A 16,180-nucleotide genomic window follows, 5' to 3' on the forward strand; every position below is an offset into this window, starting at 1 on the left:
CTGGTAAATTCATATTCCAATAACTTTTCCTTTTTTGTATATTAAAACACCTAACAACTGTGGAAATCATTCTTGCTTGGTTTCAATAGTATAAAATGATTGATTTCAAGAGCGTAAAATTCTCTTTTCAAAAATTCTTGAGAGAAAATCAAAATGCTACCTACCACACTGCAACAAAGTTCTGAAGAATTACTTGCAATGCTGAAAAACATTTATTTATCTATTTATTTATTCCAATAGTAATCATTTTATTTGTAGTCTCAAATGAATATTCCATGTGTACATGATGAAACTAAGGAGAAATAGGGTAATTAGAAGTCTTTATTGCTGGGGTGCCTGGGTGGCTCAGTTGGTTGGACCACCTGACTCTAGACTTTAGCTCAGATCTTGATCTCATGGTGCTGAGTTCAGGTCCAGCATTGGGCTCCACGCCTACTTAAAAAAAGTTTTTATTGCTAATTTTCATAACACTAACATTCCAGCTAAGCAAGTTTACAATTGCACGAGATTCCTAGTAAAAACTGAGTAAAGACTTCCAAATCTTTTTCTAATTAAACACAAATGGTCACATTTCTGGCAGAATGCGTTACACATTTTCAAAATTTAGTTTTATATTTTAGCTATTGCCTAAGATGCCACATGAAACGTCTATAAGGCATTTTTTCTTAAAATTGGTGTATATATCTAAAAAAATGTTCTTCACGTGCAGTGTAATACATAAGTTCACCACCGGAAAATAACCCTTCTTAAAATCCGGCCAATGTTGAGTCAGAGATCTTAATATATAACACATACAACATTGTGAGCACTGACCAGAGGACCAGAATAATTCGTTAAAGGGAAGTGCTGGAAGCTTCTCTTTGGAATACTGAAGATACAAGGCCTTGAAGTGGGTAACCGCAAGCCTAGAAAACACTACACGTCCCAGCATACTTTGCGACGACCATTGACCGTAACTCCCAGAATGCATTGCTCGAGGCACGCAGGTTTCCCTTGTAGCTGGGGATTGTAGTTCTCTCTGGTCGTGTCACTCTGTAAGGCGAGAGTGGTGTGGTTGCTTACCTAGCCGGAGGACATCAGGCGTATTCTTCCAGTTTTTGGCAAAGTGGAAACACTTCGGGCCCCTAGGCTGACTGGGTTCTTTGTCTTATCTTTTGGTTTCTACTCTACACAGGTAAGTTACGGAGGGGGCGGCAATTCACGCAGCACGGCCCCACCCTTCTTTCCGGGAGCGACCTCGTTCTGGTGAAGCTATTTGTCCCTAAGCTCTCGCCGTAGTAGCCGCCGCCCAACCCTCTTTGTGTGCTTCGCGAAGCCGCGGAGCTGGTGGCGGCGACTCTTGGGAGTTGGGAGTGAAGGAGAGGGACGTTACCCGGACGTTGCAGGCGGGCGGACTCTTTTTCCCATCCCGCCAGCTGACAGGTGGGTTGACTGTGCTTCCCTCCAGGCTTTTCTGCCTGCTGTGTCACACGTCCCGGCTCAAAGGGCGGTTTGGCAGTTTCTGCTGACAGCGCTGCCCGGCCCGGCTCCTGAAGGGGAGAGGCGGGGAGAGACAGGTGCGGTGACTCAGGAAAGCCGGGGGGGGGGGGGGGGCCGGGGCGGGAGACGAGATCACTCGCTTCCCTTCTTGACCCACCGGAGGATGGCCCGCGGAGCCTCGAGGCTTGCTCGCCGCCCTGTGGCCCCCCTCTCCCAGACGCCCTATCATGGACCGCGCCCTCTTAGTGGTGACCTCAGAGGAAAAGTGACTCTTTTTCGCCTTGCTCCATTTTATAAATAAAAGTCATGCCTACATGGCGTTGACAGTGCCTTCCCTCCCCATGTATGTGGGAAAGTACCTGAACGTGGAGGCTATAAAACAAAATGACAGAGGCTTTCTCTTCCTTGTAGTTTTGAGAAAGTGAACTTGTCAGTCACGGAGCTTCCGGCCTGGGAGGATGAGCCGGTCAGACTTTGCTGTTGGGCTTTGACTTAAAATATACTTACTTTAAATATATTTGATAGTTAATGATGGTAAATTTTGTGTTTTGCTTGTCCTGAATATTATTAGTATTACACATTATTTACGGGAATTTTGTCTGACCGCATATTTTTTTAATCAAATTTCTAGGGATGAATGCAAAACTCTGGTTATAGATTTGATCTGTGTCATATAGCCTAAGAGCTCTTTAATGCCAACCCATGTGCTCTGTTTTAAGAGTCAGAGACATTGTGTTAAATCTGGGCATGTGAACATTAAAGAGCTTGCTGTATGCCAGCTACTTTGTTCAACTCTGAATATTTATATACATTTCTTTATAATGTTATTCAAATCTTAGTAATATATTATGCTTCCATATTTAAAAAGTAGAATTTATATGTTGTCTTTCGATAGCAGTGAACTACAGGCCTCTTGAGATAATTCTCTTCTTGAAGACTAATTTTTTTTAAAAGAGCGCTACTTTTACCAACCTAATGGTGATTATAAATGATTATATGTTTTTTAAGGTCACAAACATGTCGGACAAAAGTGAATTAAAGGCAGAGTTGGAACGAAAGAAGCAGCGGTTGGCCCAAATTAGAGAGGAAAAGAAGAGAAAAGAAGAAGAAAGGAAGAAAAAGGAAGTATGTTTTATTTTTTTAAGTAAACAAGTAAAATAATTGGGTTTAATATCAAATACTTATACCTTTATGTAATACCTTCAGAATAGTCAAAAATCCAGCAGTTGTGACTGCAAATATAGCAGTGTAGGTGAATTTTACTTTAAAGAAACCAGGTATGTGAAAATGACAAAATTGATAAAATAGGATTATTGGTACTGAATAAAAATATTTCATATAGATTGATGCATTTTGAGGATTTGGTTTATAAAAGTTCAATTTACATATTTCTCTTCTAGGCATATGTTTATTATATAAAGTAAGGGACATCTGCCTTGTAATAGCTCATAAAACATGGCATATATATCATAACTTAGTTTGGAATTTGAATTTACTTATCTGAATGTTTTGCTAGCCTGCACTGCTAACAGTTTGTCAGAATAAATAATAGAAAAGAGAAATATATAATAGATTATTTAAGTGATTAGGGAATTTGTTATCTCTTTCATCATGAAATATTTTCCTTGAAATATTTTTGCCAAGCAGTAGGTTTGATATTACCTTAAAGATAGACCAGATAGATATGTCTTCTGATTTTTCACATCACCATTTCATCATGTATGGCAAATATACATTGACCCTGAGCTGGAGATATTTTACTTGTTCCTGTATTGATATGTACATTTTTCCCAACTATTTGGACAGATTTGTATACTTTTACCACAGATATGTTTTAAATGGTCAGTGTAAGATAATGTTTCCTAAGTGTTACATTAGTACCAAGGTTTCTGTTTGCTAGCCAATAGCCAGGACTTCTAGAAATCTCTTAAGGGAAAAGAAAAATCAGAAAAAATTGAATCACAGACCTGTACCCCTGAAACAAATAATACATTATATGTTAATTAAAAAAAAGAAAAATCGAAAGTACAATTTTTGTACAGCATTGCTATGATGCTGTAAAAGCCTTTGAAGAGTTTTCTCATTTATTCTGAACCTTTCTGTGATACATTATTGTAAGACTGTTGGAGGTTTAAGTTAGCTGTTTGATTAAAAGTTAACTGATAGAAACATGAGTCCAATAGGCAGAGCCATTCCAAAGTAGTATCTGCAGCCTTAAACCCTTCAGTGCTGAGAGCATATTTGATTTTTGTTTTCTAAGGATGGCCATAAGTGGCATAAATAGCCTAGGGATATCTACTACATGATTTACAGCTAATTTAAAAGCTATAAAACATTACAAGAGATAACTTAATAGTATTAAACAATGAGTCTACTAATACATTGCTATATAATACAGGTAAAGTGTCAACTTCATAATACAGCCTGTTTAGCTATTTTGATGAAGTTCACGGATGACTTTTTTTTAAATGGTACCATAGAATATTATGATTGACAAAATTCACTACAGATAATTGTGTGAGTAATAGTTGTCTAGGCAAAACAGGGCATCGGAGCCTATTTTGTATATATAAAACTTTTTCTTTGAAGCCTTAAATTTCATTTGAGATGTTTTGGATGATCTGAGGTTATTGAGGCTTATCTAGTTTACTTGGAAGATTTTGCTAAAACTATAGGTGACTGAAATAAAAGCTGGCTATGATTTTGATAACAAATGTTTTGTGTTGTGCAAAAGTGAATTTTAACTTTACTAAATTCAACCATGTTTTTATTATAAAAATAAGACCTATAATTTAAAAACAAAAACACCTTTCTCCAGATGAATTTTTGACAAACATTCTCTACATAAAACTGCATAAATACAATGAAGACTTCATACAGAAGTTTGAGGTATTCATACTGGATTTTCAACAAATCACATTGTCCATTTACTTAAAATTTGTTACCGGTTAAATAATTTTTTTATAGTGTTGTGATACTTATATCTAAGCTTTTGTGCCACTGGGGGAGGTTTCCACAATTCCTAACTGTGGATAGCAATTTCATACTGTAGATAAATAGAAGTTGACTGTACTTTTTTAATTTACTAGGTAAAAACTTTTGTGGGAACTCCTTGATTACATATCATTTGGAGATTACTTATAGAACTCTATTGAGAATGGTTTTCACTTAATGAGTATTATATGTGTTCAAAACTAAGTCACCCCCCGCCCAGAGTAAACAGTGTTAGCACATTATTTAAAATACACTTTTTTGGCAAGCAGAAATGTTTCATATTCTATGTAAATTTAAATTTTTAACTTTAAAAATAGACTGATCAGAAGAAGGAAGCAGTTGCGCCTGTGCAAGAAGAATCAGATCTTGAAAAAAAAAGAAGAGAAGCTGAAGCATTGCTTCAAAGCATGGGGCTAACTCCAGAATCCCCCATTGGTAAGGATAAGAATATATCCATTTATAAGAGCCAAGAATAGATGCTATTCAGCTCAGACATATCTGAGATGAATGTGTTGACTTTAATATATTTTGCATATTTTTCTTATTTGTGTCTCTTAAAAATGACTTATCTTATACTTTATTCAGAATTATCTTTTTTCACATGTGCCAATACATGGTTATTTTGTTTGTTTAAGAGAGCTGCAAGATTAAGTGCACTTATTAACATACACTGAATAACCAATTGACTTTTCTTGTTAAATCAGTAATTTATTTCAACATTTGTTGAACAAGTTTTCTGTGCCATACTTATTTAGCTCAAAGATGACTGATTCCTGATCTTAACTCTATATTTTTTCTGTAGGTTAAAGAGAGGTATAATGAATCAAAGTTCTAGAAGTATATTAGTTTCAAAGGTATAGGAGTGGAAGGAAAAAATAGCCTTCTGCCCTCACTGCTAATAATGGAAATAATATTGGTAGCCTCTTTTGGCAGCAATTTGACTTGTTCTTTTTTGGGCCATTCATTTTGATAACAGTACTGAACCAAAAAGCTGAAATAGTAGAGGTACTGAAGACAGTCTAGTTCATGTCAGAAAGCATTAAACACTTGCTTAAAATAATTCTGACCTGAATATTGTTACATAGTATTTTAATTTGACATGGCCTTTGTCATTTAGGCTAATTCCATCTGGCTCAGGGGACAAATACCAGAAGTAGTAACTGCTGTTTGCCTGTTGTGAACTATAACATAACTATTTCTAGAGCTGATATTTCTAAAAGGTTTCAAGATGAAAAAGCTGGTCACTCTCATGGTCTGCTTCATTGTTATTTCTTTCACCTCATTTGCCTTTTGCCTAATGGTAGAATTTGAAGATTGAAATATATTTATGTGTCTTTATTTAATAAGTTTACATTCATATTACAATTTTAAAAGTAAATGCATCAGAACAGTATTGTTAATAACATAGTAACTAAACCAAGTTGCTTAATAGTTGTATAGTCTTTGATAGTTTTTCTGTCATTGGCTTTGTTTTCCTCCCAGAGGAATTTTTTTTCCTTTTCTATTTTTAGGATTTCAGTTTCACTGAATTCACTTGTTCATATTTCTCAGTTCATGGCCCTCCTCCATTATCGAGTCTTAAAAGACTGTTCTTCGGGCGGGGGCAGGGGTGGGTGTGTGTGTGTGTATGTTTCTTCCTCATTCCCCATCTCCAGTTCCATTCCACTTCCCAGTCTTGCATTAAGTACCGTTCTTGCATTTTTAACATGTCCTTTTGATCTGTCCTCCATGTGTTTACATATTTCAAGTTTTCATATATATATATATATGTGTGTGCATAGACGTTTTATACACATAAACGACATTGTGTTATATGTATCATTCTGTTTGTATCTTTTTGCCAAGCAGCGTTTGAGACCTGCCCATGTTGCTGAATATAGATCTAGTTATTTATTTTTGACTGATGCATAATATTCCATTATATACCATATTTTACTTATCTGTTCCCCAAGTGATACAGGCATTTAGATTGCTTCCATCTCTTTGCTATCACAACCATCACTGCAAAGAATATATACTTTCCCTTTGAGAACTGTGGAAGAGTTTCTCTGGGGTGTATGCCTAAGAATTGACTTGCTGTGTTACTGTGTATAAGCTTACTTACATTTATTAGATTCTACGCACCACTCTCAAGAATGACTACAAGTTTACCCTCTCATTGCTAGTGATGAGAAAGTAACTATTTTACCATATCCACATCATCACCTGATTTTCTCCAACTTTCCAATTTTTGCCAACTTGATGGGTATAAAGTGGTATGCCAAAATGTTTTAATATAAATTCATCTGTTTACAGTGAGGTCGACCATTTCTCAAATATCTATTATTTTCTCTTCATGAATTGCATATTCATATCTGTAGCCCATTTACAATTAAGAGTTTTTTATCTTGCTGTAGGAGTTCCTTGTATATTTTAGAGGAGGACTTCTTTGTTTTAGTTTTTTTAAAAAAAACCTTCTCCCAGTCTATTACCTGTTAACTCTGTTTATAGTATCTTTCATTGAACCTAATTCTTCATTTTAATATGTTCAAATCCTTCATTTTGATAATAGTCAGGCCTGCCAATTATAACCCTTTTTTGTGCTTTTTGGTCTTTTTTTTTTTCTTTTAAGAAATCCTTTCTTTGAAGACACAATATTATATTTTCCTACATTTTTTCTGTTAGGCTTTATAGTTTCAGCCTTCACCTTTAGACGTTTGGGTTATATTTTTGAATATAGCATGAGGTAGGGATCCAATCTAGTTTTTCTCCATACAGTTAGCTAATTTTGTCAGTACTTTTTATTAAATAGTCCATCCTTTCCCTCACTGATTCTGATGCCAACTTTGTCATACAGTTTCCATGTATCCATGATATTTCTGGGCTCTGTATTTTCACTGTTATCTAATTTGTTTGATTCTATGTTATTAAACCACAGTTTCAATTACTATGGCTTTGTATTCTATGTAATTTTCTTGTACTGTCCACATTCATTGGCCATAATGGTTATGATTTTAAAATAAATTTGATGGCTTTCCCTTTTGATATTTTGTAGAACAGCTTGTAAAGAATAGATGTTAACCTGTTCCTTTAAAACTTGGTAGAATTCAACCGTAAAACTGCCTGGGATTACAACTTTTTTTTTCCAGGGGATAGTTGAAAGCAGAGGTTATTCACCATTTCAAGTCTCTTTTTAAGGTTATAGTCTATTCAAGTTTTCTATTTATTTTTGTATTGGTTTGATTTTTTTAAAACAATAATAAATATTTATTCTCTCTCACAGTTTCTGCCTATCAGGAATTTGGTAGTGGTTTAGCTGAGTGGTTGTGGCTCAGGGTGTCTCATGGCATTGAAGTCAAGATGGCAGTCAGAGCTGCAGTCATCTGAAGACTTGCCTGCTGCTAGGATTTGCTTTCAAGGTGCTTCACTCACATAGCTGGCAAGTTGGTGTTGGCTGTTGTTGGTGGAAGGCCTGAGTTCCTATCCACATGGGCCACTCCACAGAAGCGCTGGAGTATCCTTGCAGAATGTCAGGTTCTTCAGAGTGAGCAATCCAAAGATAAAGACAGCCAGGAAAAAGCTATTATTTTTATGGCTTACTCTTGGGAGTCATCAGTTCCGCTACATTCTTCTGTTGATTGGAATTCACAAAGAATATGGACATTCTTTAAAACTGCCAGAATATTTGCAACAAATTCATAGGTCTCTTCATATTTTGAGATGATCATATGCTTTTTTTTTCTTTTAATGTATTAATTTGATGATTTATAATGATGGCTTTTCTAATGTAAAAGCATCTTACATTCTGGAATAAACAACTTAGTTACAAGATGATTTTTTTCTTATGGATTGGTGAATTCATTTGCAAGTATTTTGTTTAGGAGTTCTTCATCTATACTCATAAGAGAACCATGCCTGTAATTTTTTCCCTTTTATTAGATCTTGTCTGGCCATTATAATAGATATAGTGGTTATAGTAGCCATATTAAAGAGGTTGTGTGGTTTTCACCTTCTTCTGTTGTCTGACATATTCCTAAAGATCTTTCCAGTATTTTTTTTTTTAATTAGGCTTGAAGAATACAGGATACAGAGGAAGGCAGTGTCTACCAAACTTTCTTGACAGTAAACCAAAATAAAAAATACACTTTATATCATGACCCAGGATGGGTACTTGTTTTTCTTTTCACTACAGAATGTATTTAGTAAATATTTTTAAATTATAGCAGTGTAAAAATACTGCTAGAATATTCAAGAGGATTTATTAAAAACATCAATCTCTTCTTTTCCTAAAACAGACCTTTTTCTTTTAATTCTGAAAAGAATGTTTTTTAAAGAAGATATAGCTAATAAAATCTCTTTTAGCTTCTCATCATTGGTAGATTCTTATTTATTTGGTAATTGACTGCTTTTTGTCAGAGATCTTTGAGAGCAGAGAAAATCACATTTTCATCCCTGGTGTCCAGCACAGACTAGACACTTAAATGTTTGTTCAATTATTATTAGGTTGTATGTCTTTCTACCTTGTAAGGCCAAATAAAAGCCATCTCCTTTAAAAGCAAAAACAAAATCTGATTGTTTAAATTTCAGAAAAAAACATAGTGGAAATTGAAATTTGAACATTTCATAAAAGAAGCATGGCTTTTTTTTTTTTTTTTTAACTAAATTTAAGTGGCCAGTCTTAAGAAAGTTAATTTTAGGTACAACTTTCAAGACATGTTCTATCCAGTGTGGAGTTCTTAAGCATTGATGATTGAAAAAAATAAAGTGAATCTCTTTTGTATGTATAACTACTGTTTTAAACATCTTGTAAAGAGATGAAAACAGACACTGTCAAGTACTCTGTAGCCTGAGTCTGTATCAGTAGGGCACACAACATTGATTAGTATGATAGTTTATTATCTGGATTTTCTTTTACTAGGAAAAAACAAAAGAACTTTGCTAGTCAAAAATAAATATTGCTTCATTTATTTCCCTCACATTCTTGTAACTTTTGAATACCTTAAATCTCATTTTTTCCTAGTTTTATTGAGAAATAATTGACATATATCACTATGTAAGTTTAAGGTATGTTGTATGATGTTTTGATTTACATATATTATAAAATAAATATAATAGGTTTAGTTAACATTCATCATCTTACAGATAGCAGGAAAAAATATTTCTTCTTCTGATGACAACTTTTAACAATTTTCTTATGTATCATATAACAGTGTTAACTATAGTCTTCATGTTGTATGTTATATACCTAGTACTTATTTTATCTTATAACTGGTAAATCTGATTTTTAGATGGAATGAATGCTTCCCATGCACCAAGTCATTTCTTCCAGTTTAGCCTAATTTTAACAAATTGTTCATTATAGTATTTTAATACCACAGAATTTTATTTTTATTTATTAATTTCTTTTAAAAATTTATCTGGGGCGCCTGGGTGGCTCAGTTGGTTAAGCGACTGCCTTCGGCTCAGGTCATGATCCTGGAGTCCCGGGATCGAGTCCCACATCGGGCTCCCTGCTTAGCAGGGAGTCTGCTTCTCCCTCTGACCCTCTTCCCTCTCGTGCTCTCTATCTCTCATTCTCTCTCTCTCAAATAAATAAATAAAATCTTTAAAAAAAAATTTATCTGATGCTCTGAATTACATTGAAGAGAATAAAGGAAACGAAACATTTAGAGATTAGTGGAGGATATTTAAACTTCATTACCAGGAGAAAGAGGCCATCGAAGGGGAGAAATTAATATTTAAGAGAGTTAAGGTTTAAAGCAGTACCTTTCAGGGCGCCTGGGTGGCTCAGATGTTATTAAGCCTCTGCCTTCGGCTCAGGTCATGATCCCAGGGTCCTGGGATCGAGTCCCACATCGGGCTCCCTGCTCAGCAGGAAGCCTGCTTCTCCCTCTCCCACTCCCCCTGCTTGTGTTCCTGCTCTCGCTGTGTCTCTCTGTCAAATAAATAAATAAAATTAAAAAAAAAAAGTACCTTTGAGGACAAAAAGAGGAAGTTATGAAAGTTATTTAAATGTTATTATTCCAGGCTAAGAGTATCCACAAGGGGGCATTATTGTAGTGCGGGCTATGTTTGAGTATTAAGTATCCTAGATTAGCTAGAGGAGGCTTTACATCTTTGGGTTAGCTCAGAAGTTCACTCCTTCCATTTTACTGTCTCTACCAGCTTCTACTCCCTACATTCGCTTTCCTTGACTGTTCACCTTTTCTAGGTTCTTCTTCCTGGCAAAAGCCCCTTGCCAGAGGCTTTCTTCTACTTGAAAAATAATTGGGCTGTGCATCATCCTTCATCTCTAAGACGTTTGTGTAGTTCTGAGTAGTCAACTCGAATTTAATTCTAATCATAAATATAGGTGGATTCCTAGGTGCTTTCTGGTTTAAAAATATTCTAGGTGTTCCTTTGCAGGCCAAAAGGCAGCAATGTTGATTTTATATCCTTGGAAGGCCAAGATCTAAACTGGTAGGAAAGGCCTTCTTGATTGGGTTTATGTTCCAGATAATTAAAGAGTCACAGTCTTTCAATATTACTTAATGTGATCAGTGAATGCCATGGTGTAGATTTTTCAATTTACTCCATGTTTCTTGTCTGGTTCTCAAAGAAGGAAATAAGTATCTTTGCTCTAAACTTCTAGTAAGTTTAAATTTGTTCAAATATTCACATGTGTTAATGTTAAATCCTTTATTTTGTGCCTTTTAAAGCCTTGTTTTAGGCTCTTTTATAGATATAAAATATATATAAAATGATATATATTTATATATAACTGGAATAAAAGTAATGTGATTGAATCACTGTTCTTATTAAGCTGATTATATCTCAAGATACTTGGCAAAAGCTAATTAGTAATGGCTTTTGTTATTTTCAAAGCTGTTTGGATTTACAAATGAATTCTAAAATTTAGTCTTTTTTGAGATTTGAGGGGCTATGAGTTCAGAGGTTTTTTTAACCTCCCTGAATGCATGCTGTTTGTTCTTGGGGGTTGTTTGTTGAATCTGGGAGTATGGTGGCATTGCCTTATTGTGCAATTACTGTAATCTTTGATTTTTCTAGACTCATTAGGTTGAAATATGGTAGTGACCAAACAATACTACCATTACCTTTTTTTCTGTTAATATTACTCCTTTTTCAATAATGGTAATTTTCTTTTTCTAGGTTTGTCTCTTCTGTAGTATACATTATTTATTATTGCAAGATGAAGTGGGTTAGCCAGATAATAACTTTGAGTCTTTAATGAGTCCTTTCTATAAACTGGCTTGAAAACTATCTTTTGTGAGAAATGATACAGTTCTGGGATGGAGATTTTTATTGAATTACAAATGTGATGCCATGGTGATTAACTTTGCTTCTGGCTGATAAACTATGATAATTTGGTAGCATCACCCCTGTAATTTATTTTTTATCTTGGGAACTTTTATTTCCGACACTTTTATTGGCTAGGTTAGTGTATTTATGTACATATAATTACTGTTTAATCTGTTTCCATAAAGAATTTGAGGTAACATTTTTTTATAAAGTAGTTTTAACGAAGTAAGATACTATTTATTCTTGCATCAGTTGGGACTTAGTCTAGGGAAAGCCTCACATTGAGAAACAGACAAAAAGATGAGGAATATAGCCTAAAGGAAGTTAGGGGACATAATGTTCTTTTATTTTAGATACAAATCATAATTAGCTACTTTGAGTTGTACACGCAGCACCTAGCACAGTGCCATCCACCTGTGAACTATGTGAAGGTGGTCTGGTTTTATCATTGTTTCTGAGAGATGTAGTCACAAAATTAGAAACATTCAATTAAGTTTTTATAGTCCTTTGGAACTTAAGCAAGAATTACTCACTATATCTCAGGAAACATTCTAGTTACGGTTTTTTTTCTTCTAATCTTACTATTGGTTACCAGTAGAATTTGCCATTGGAAAAATAAGGATGGTTAGTTTTGTACCTGTGTTTAAGATGTAATTCACCATGGGGCACCTGGCTAGCTCAGTCAGTACAGCATGTGACTCGGGGTTGTGAGTTCACTCCCGACATTGAGTGTAGAGTTTACATTACCAAGAGAAAAGAAAAGGCAAAAGATGTAACTCATCATACTATACTTGTACATTTTGTCAGATTAGCAAACCTACCTTTTTTATTGTATCATGTATAAACATTTAAATATAATTTTAAGGGTTCAATGAATGTGACTATCCCCAAACCATAGATTTTTAAATAAATACGTAGTTCTTTAGATCAGTTCATTTCTAATTAGGAACTTACCTTCTTTTCAGTAGACTATTAAAAGAAGGGCTTGCAGCTCAGCATAAAATGTGTTAGTCACTTAATATTATATACGAAAGATTATTTTACAAAGATACTTGGGATTGGGGACATTTATGGTAAAATTTAACCAGAAGATGGCAGTGATGATCCTCCTATACTCCTGCAATGGTAATCAAAATGTTTTACAAATGTAATAGCATGAAATGTGCACGTTCAACTGTTGATATATAATGTTAAGAGTGATGATTTAGGGGAAAGCATTTGCTGTTTGTTTTATATACTATGAAAAATGTGTATTTTTCTATAAGAAGGGATTAAGAATATTTTGGGTGTCTGTATCTTTGTCTGTACACTTCAGTTTTTTCTGAATACTGGGGTAAGGAAGTTATCATAAGTCTTGCCTTGTTTAAGTTGCATGCATCATTTTATGTTATGCATCATGTCTAGAAGGCATGCTGTTTTATGGCCCGTTTGCATTTTTCACCCAAATTGCTGGAAACTAATGGACATTTTAAAGGAGCCATTCCTTTAGCTGTGGTCATTTTCTCTAAATTGGCCAAGGGGAAAATGAAATCATTTAAGGCATAAATTTCTGAAATAAAAATTGTTAGACAAAAATTAACATTTAAAAAAAATCTCAGAAAACCAAGGGTAAATGACTTTTGAAGGATATTTCAGAGTTTTGATTTTTGACAACAGTTATAAGTAATATTTATAATCTGGTGATCTTAAAAGTGAGAAGTTAGAAAGTGGGGGGGAAGGAATGCTCTCCTTTGAAAATTAGTACCCACATTTGATGTTGGCTGGGATGAAGATGCATCCTTTCATAATCTTGCTTTTTTTTTAATATAAAACCCAAATGCATTTTGCCAGAGAAATTGCATGAGCCGTCAGCATGCATTGTTAACTTTGTCTTTCTCCTCTTCTTTCTACTATTCATTTTCATTCATGTATTTTTGTTTTTTGGTTTGCCATTTTTTCTTTTTTGTTAATTACTTCATGTTAAATTACTTTTGAAACATCATAAGCTGAGCAACCTCTCCGTGTAGTAACAGCGGATACCTGTCTATTTCACTATTTAGTCCCTCCTCCTATGTCTCCATCCTCCAAATCTGTGAGCACACCAAGTGAAGCTGGAAGCCAAGACTCTGGAGATGGTGCAGTGGGATCTAGGTACAGTAAATTTCTTTTAATAGTTTAATGATAGAATGTATTTAGTGCCTATATGCTGTTGATGCTTTAGAGGAACTCTAAATAGTTATGTTAAAATTAACATTTTGAAATCTAAGTGGCATAGAAATTATTTGTTTTAAATTAGGGGATTTTTTTAATAGTATTTTAACTGTCCCTCTTGATTAATTTAGACTGAATAGTTAACTGATTTCACACTAATTATTTTATATTAAAATAAAGACAATTTGATTTTTTTCTGTTTAAGCATACTTCACAGGTTATTGTGTAAATGTTTTGTATGTATAATATAATATAAACAATGTAAATAGTGTGTAAATAGTGTATGATAGTATAAAATAGTATAAATATAGTGTAAAATAGTTTATAAATAATGTAAAACCTCTGTTGTGCTTAATTGTCCATTCAGTAATTGAAAATCTAAACAATTTGGGTAAGTACTTCAATTGTGTTCTATTGAGTCACTAGTTATAATTAAGATAGAAAATAATAGTGCATAAAATATCAAATAGAGATAACTGCTAAGGAAACAGGAGTGTTTACTGTCTTGAGGGCGTTATGCTAAATGAAAGAAGTCAGAGAAAGACAAATACTGAATTATGTCACTTATGTGTGGAATGAAAAAAAAAACCCCAAAAACCAAAGAAATCCAAGCTCATAGATAACAGAGAACAGATTGGTGGTTGCCAGATGTGGAGGACAGGGAATGGTCAAAATGGGTGAAGAGTTTCAAAAGAGTTACAAACTTCTAGTTATAAAATAAATAAGTTCTGGGGATGTAATGTACAGCATGGCGACTACAGTTAATAATACTATATTGCATATTTGAAGATTGCTGAGAGAGTAGATCTTAAAAGTTCTTATCACAAGAAAAAAATACGTTTGTTAACTGTATATGCTGACACATGTTAACTAGAATTGTGATCATTTCACAGTATATACAAATATCAAATCATTATTTTGTACACCTGAAAGTAATATAGTGTTATATGTCAATTATACCTCACTTAAAAAAAAATGTTTTCTGCCTAGTTTTCCCATACTCATGTCTTCCTTGTAAAACTGTATTTCATATTTGTTTTAGGATCCTGTACACATGTTGGGACTTGCTTTCCAAAAGTTCAGTAAGATTTTAGCCTCTCTCCAAAGATTGTCTTGGGGAAAGTACTTTTACTTATTCCTCTTTGTCACACACGTACCCCCCCACACACACACACATGCACATACACACATACACAATAACAGCAAGTCTTTTAAAAACAGCATCATAACTGTTTGATTCTTTGTGTCAGTTGAAATGAGATTAAACATGGTTAAAATCTTTATTCAGAATCCTTATTTTGGGCAGGAAGTTAAATGTCCTCCTCAGAAAAATATCTTAACATACCATAACATCTTAACATACCTCTTAATAAGAAATAAACTTGAGAAGTCTCATCTTCTTTGTGCCTAAGTTCCTCTGATTGAAGTTATAAATAAGTAATGAGTATCTAAAAGACGGCCAGAAAAAAGCAAGGAAGCTATATAATAAACTCGATATTTTAACCAATTCCTGAATAATCAGGTTATCATTAACAATTAGAAGACAAAAAAGTCTCACCAGTTTGAATCTGAGATGTATTTTCCAAAACTGTTTTGTAAATAGAACCAAAATTGCAAATCTAAGCTGTATTGTCATTGGAAGTAAATAATAAAACCATCATTTAAGAAATATCAAAACTTTTTTTTAGAAATAATAGTACCTTATAAAATAGTATATATTCTAGATTAAAGGCTAAATTTAGTCTGAACTCATTTTTAAGACTAAATTTGTTTCATACTTCATGCTTCTCTATTTTTGTACAAATATGTTTATATTCCTCTGCTAATAAGCAAGTGGTGTTTTCAAGAGAAGGCTTTTTTTTCGCCTTCTACAGCTTTACTGTAGTACAAATATTTACCCAAAGAATTATTATATTTATTAAATTTAATTGTATTATAAATTATTTTTATGTAGATATTGTACTGTGTTCATTTTGAATTCTGTTCTTGATTTTGAATAGTAGAAAGATTATTTTAAATGTTGCATCAGCAAGTTTGCTTTCAAAACTATGTAACATCTACTTGATTTTGTTCTTTTTTTCAAGATTTATTTATTTGAGAGAGGGAGAGAGGTAGTGCAAGTGGGGGGGAAGGGTCAGAGGGAGAGAAACTGAAGCAGACTCCCCACTGAGTACAGAGCCCTGTCATGAGGCTTGATCCCATGACACCTGAGATCATGACCTGAGCCAAAACCAGTAGT

At 34.0% G+C, this 16,180-nt stretch overlaps 1 protein-coding gene across 6 annotated transcripts in view; it reads left to right on the plus strand.

The window, feature by feature from the left end:
• Positions 1 to 892: 892 nt before the first annotated feature.
• The window catches only part of DYNC1I2 (dynein cytoplasmic 1 intermediate chain 2), a 53,654-nt gene continuing 38,366 nt past the window's right edge, over positions 893 to 16,180 (plus strand). For 2 of the 6 annotated variants that reach the window (XM_027590465.1, XM_027590468.1), the window contains exons 1-4: positions 1,267 to 1,422; positions 2,488 to 2,604; positions 4,791 to 4,908; positions 13,791 to 13,881. In XM_027590465.1, the coding sequence (XP_027446266.1) occupies positions 2,497 to 2,604; positions 4,791 to 4,908; positions 13,791 to 13,881 (317 nt within the window). In that variant the 5' untranslated portion in view covers positions 1,267 to 1,422; positions 2,488 to 2,496. Of the gene's footprint in view, positions 1,175 to 1,199; positions 1,423 to 2,487; positions 2,605 to 4,790; positions 4,909 to 13,790; positions 13,882 to 16,180 lie in introns of those variants that run through there. The other 4 variants (XM_027590470.1, XM_027590467.1, XM_027590471.1 and 1 more) reach the window with 4 other exon arrangements.

This window comes from Zalophus californianus, chromosome 3 (genome assembly GCF_009762305.2).
Source record: "Zalophus californianus isolate mZalCal1 chromosome 3, mZalCal1.pri.v2, whole genome shotgun sequence".
In the NCBI taxonomy this organism is placed as follows: Eukaryota; Metazoa; Chordata; class Mammalia; order Carnivora; family Otariidae; genus Zalophus; species Zalophus californianus.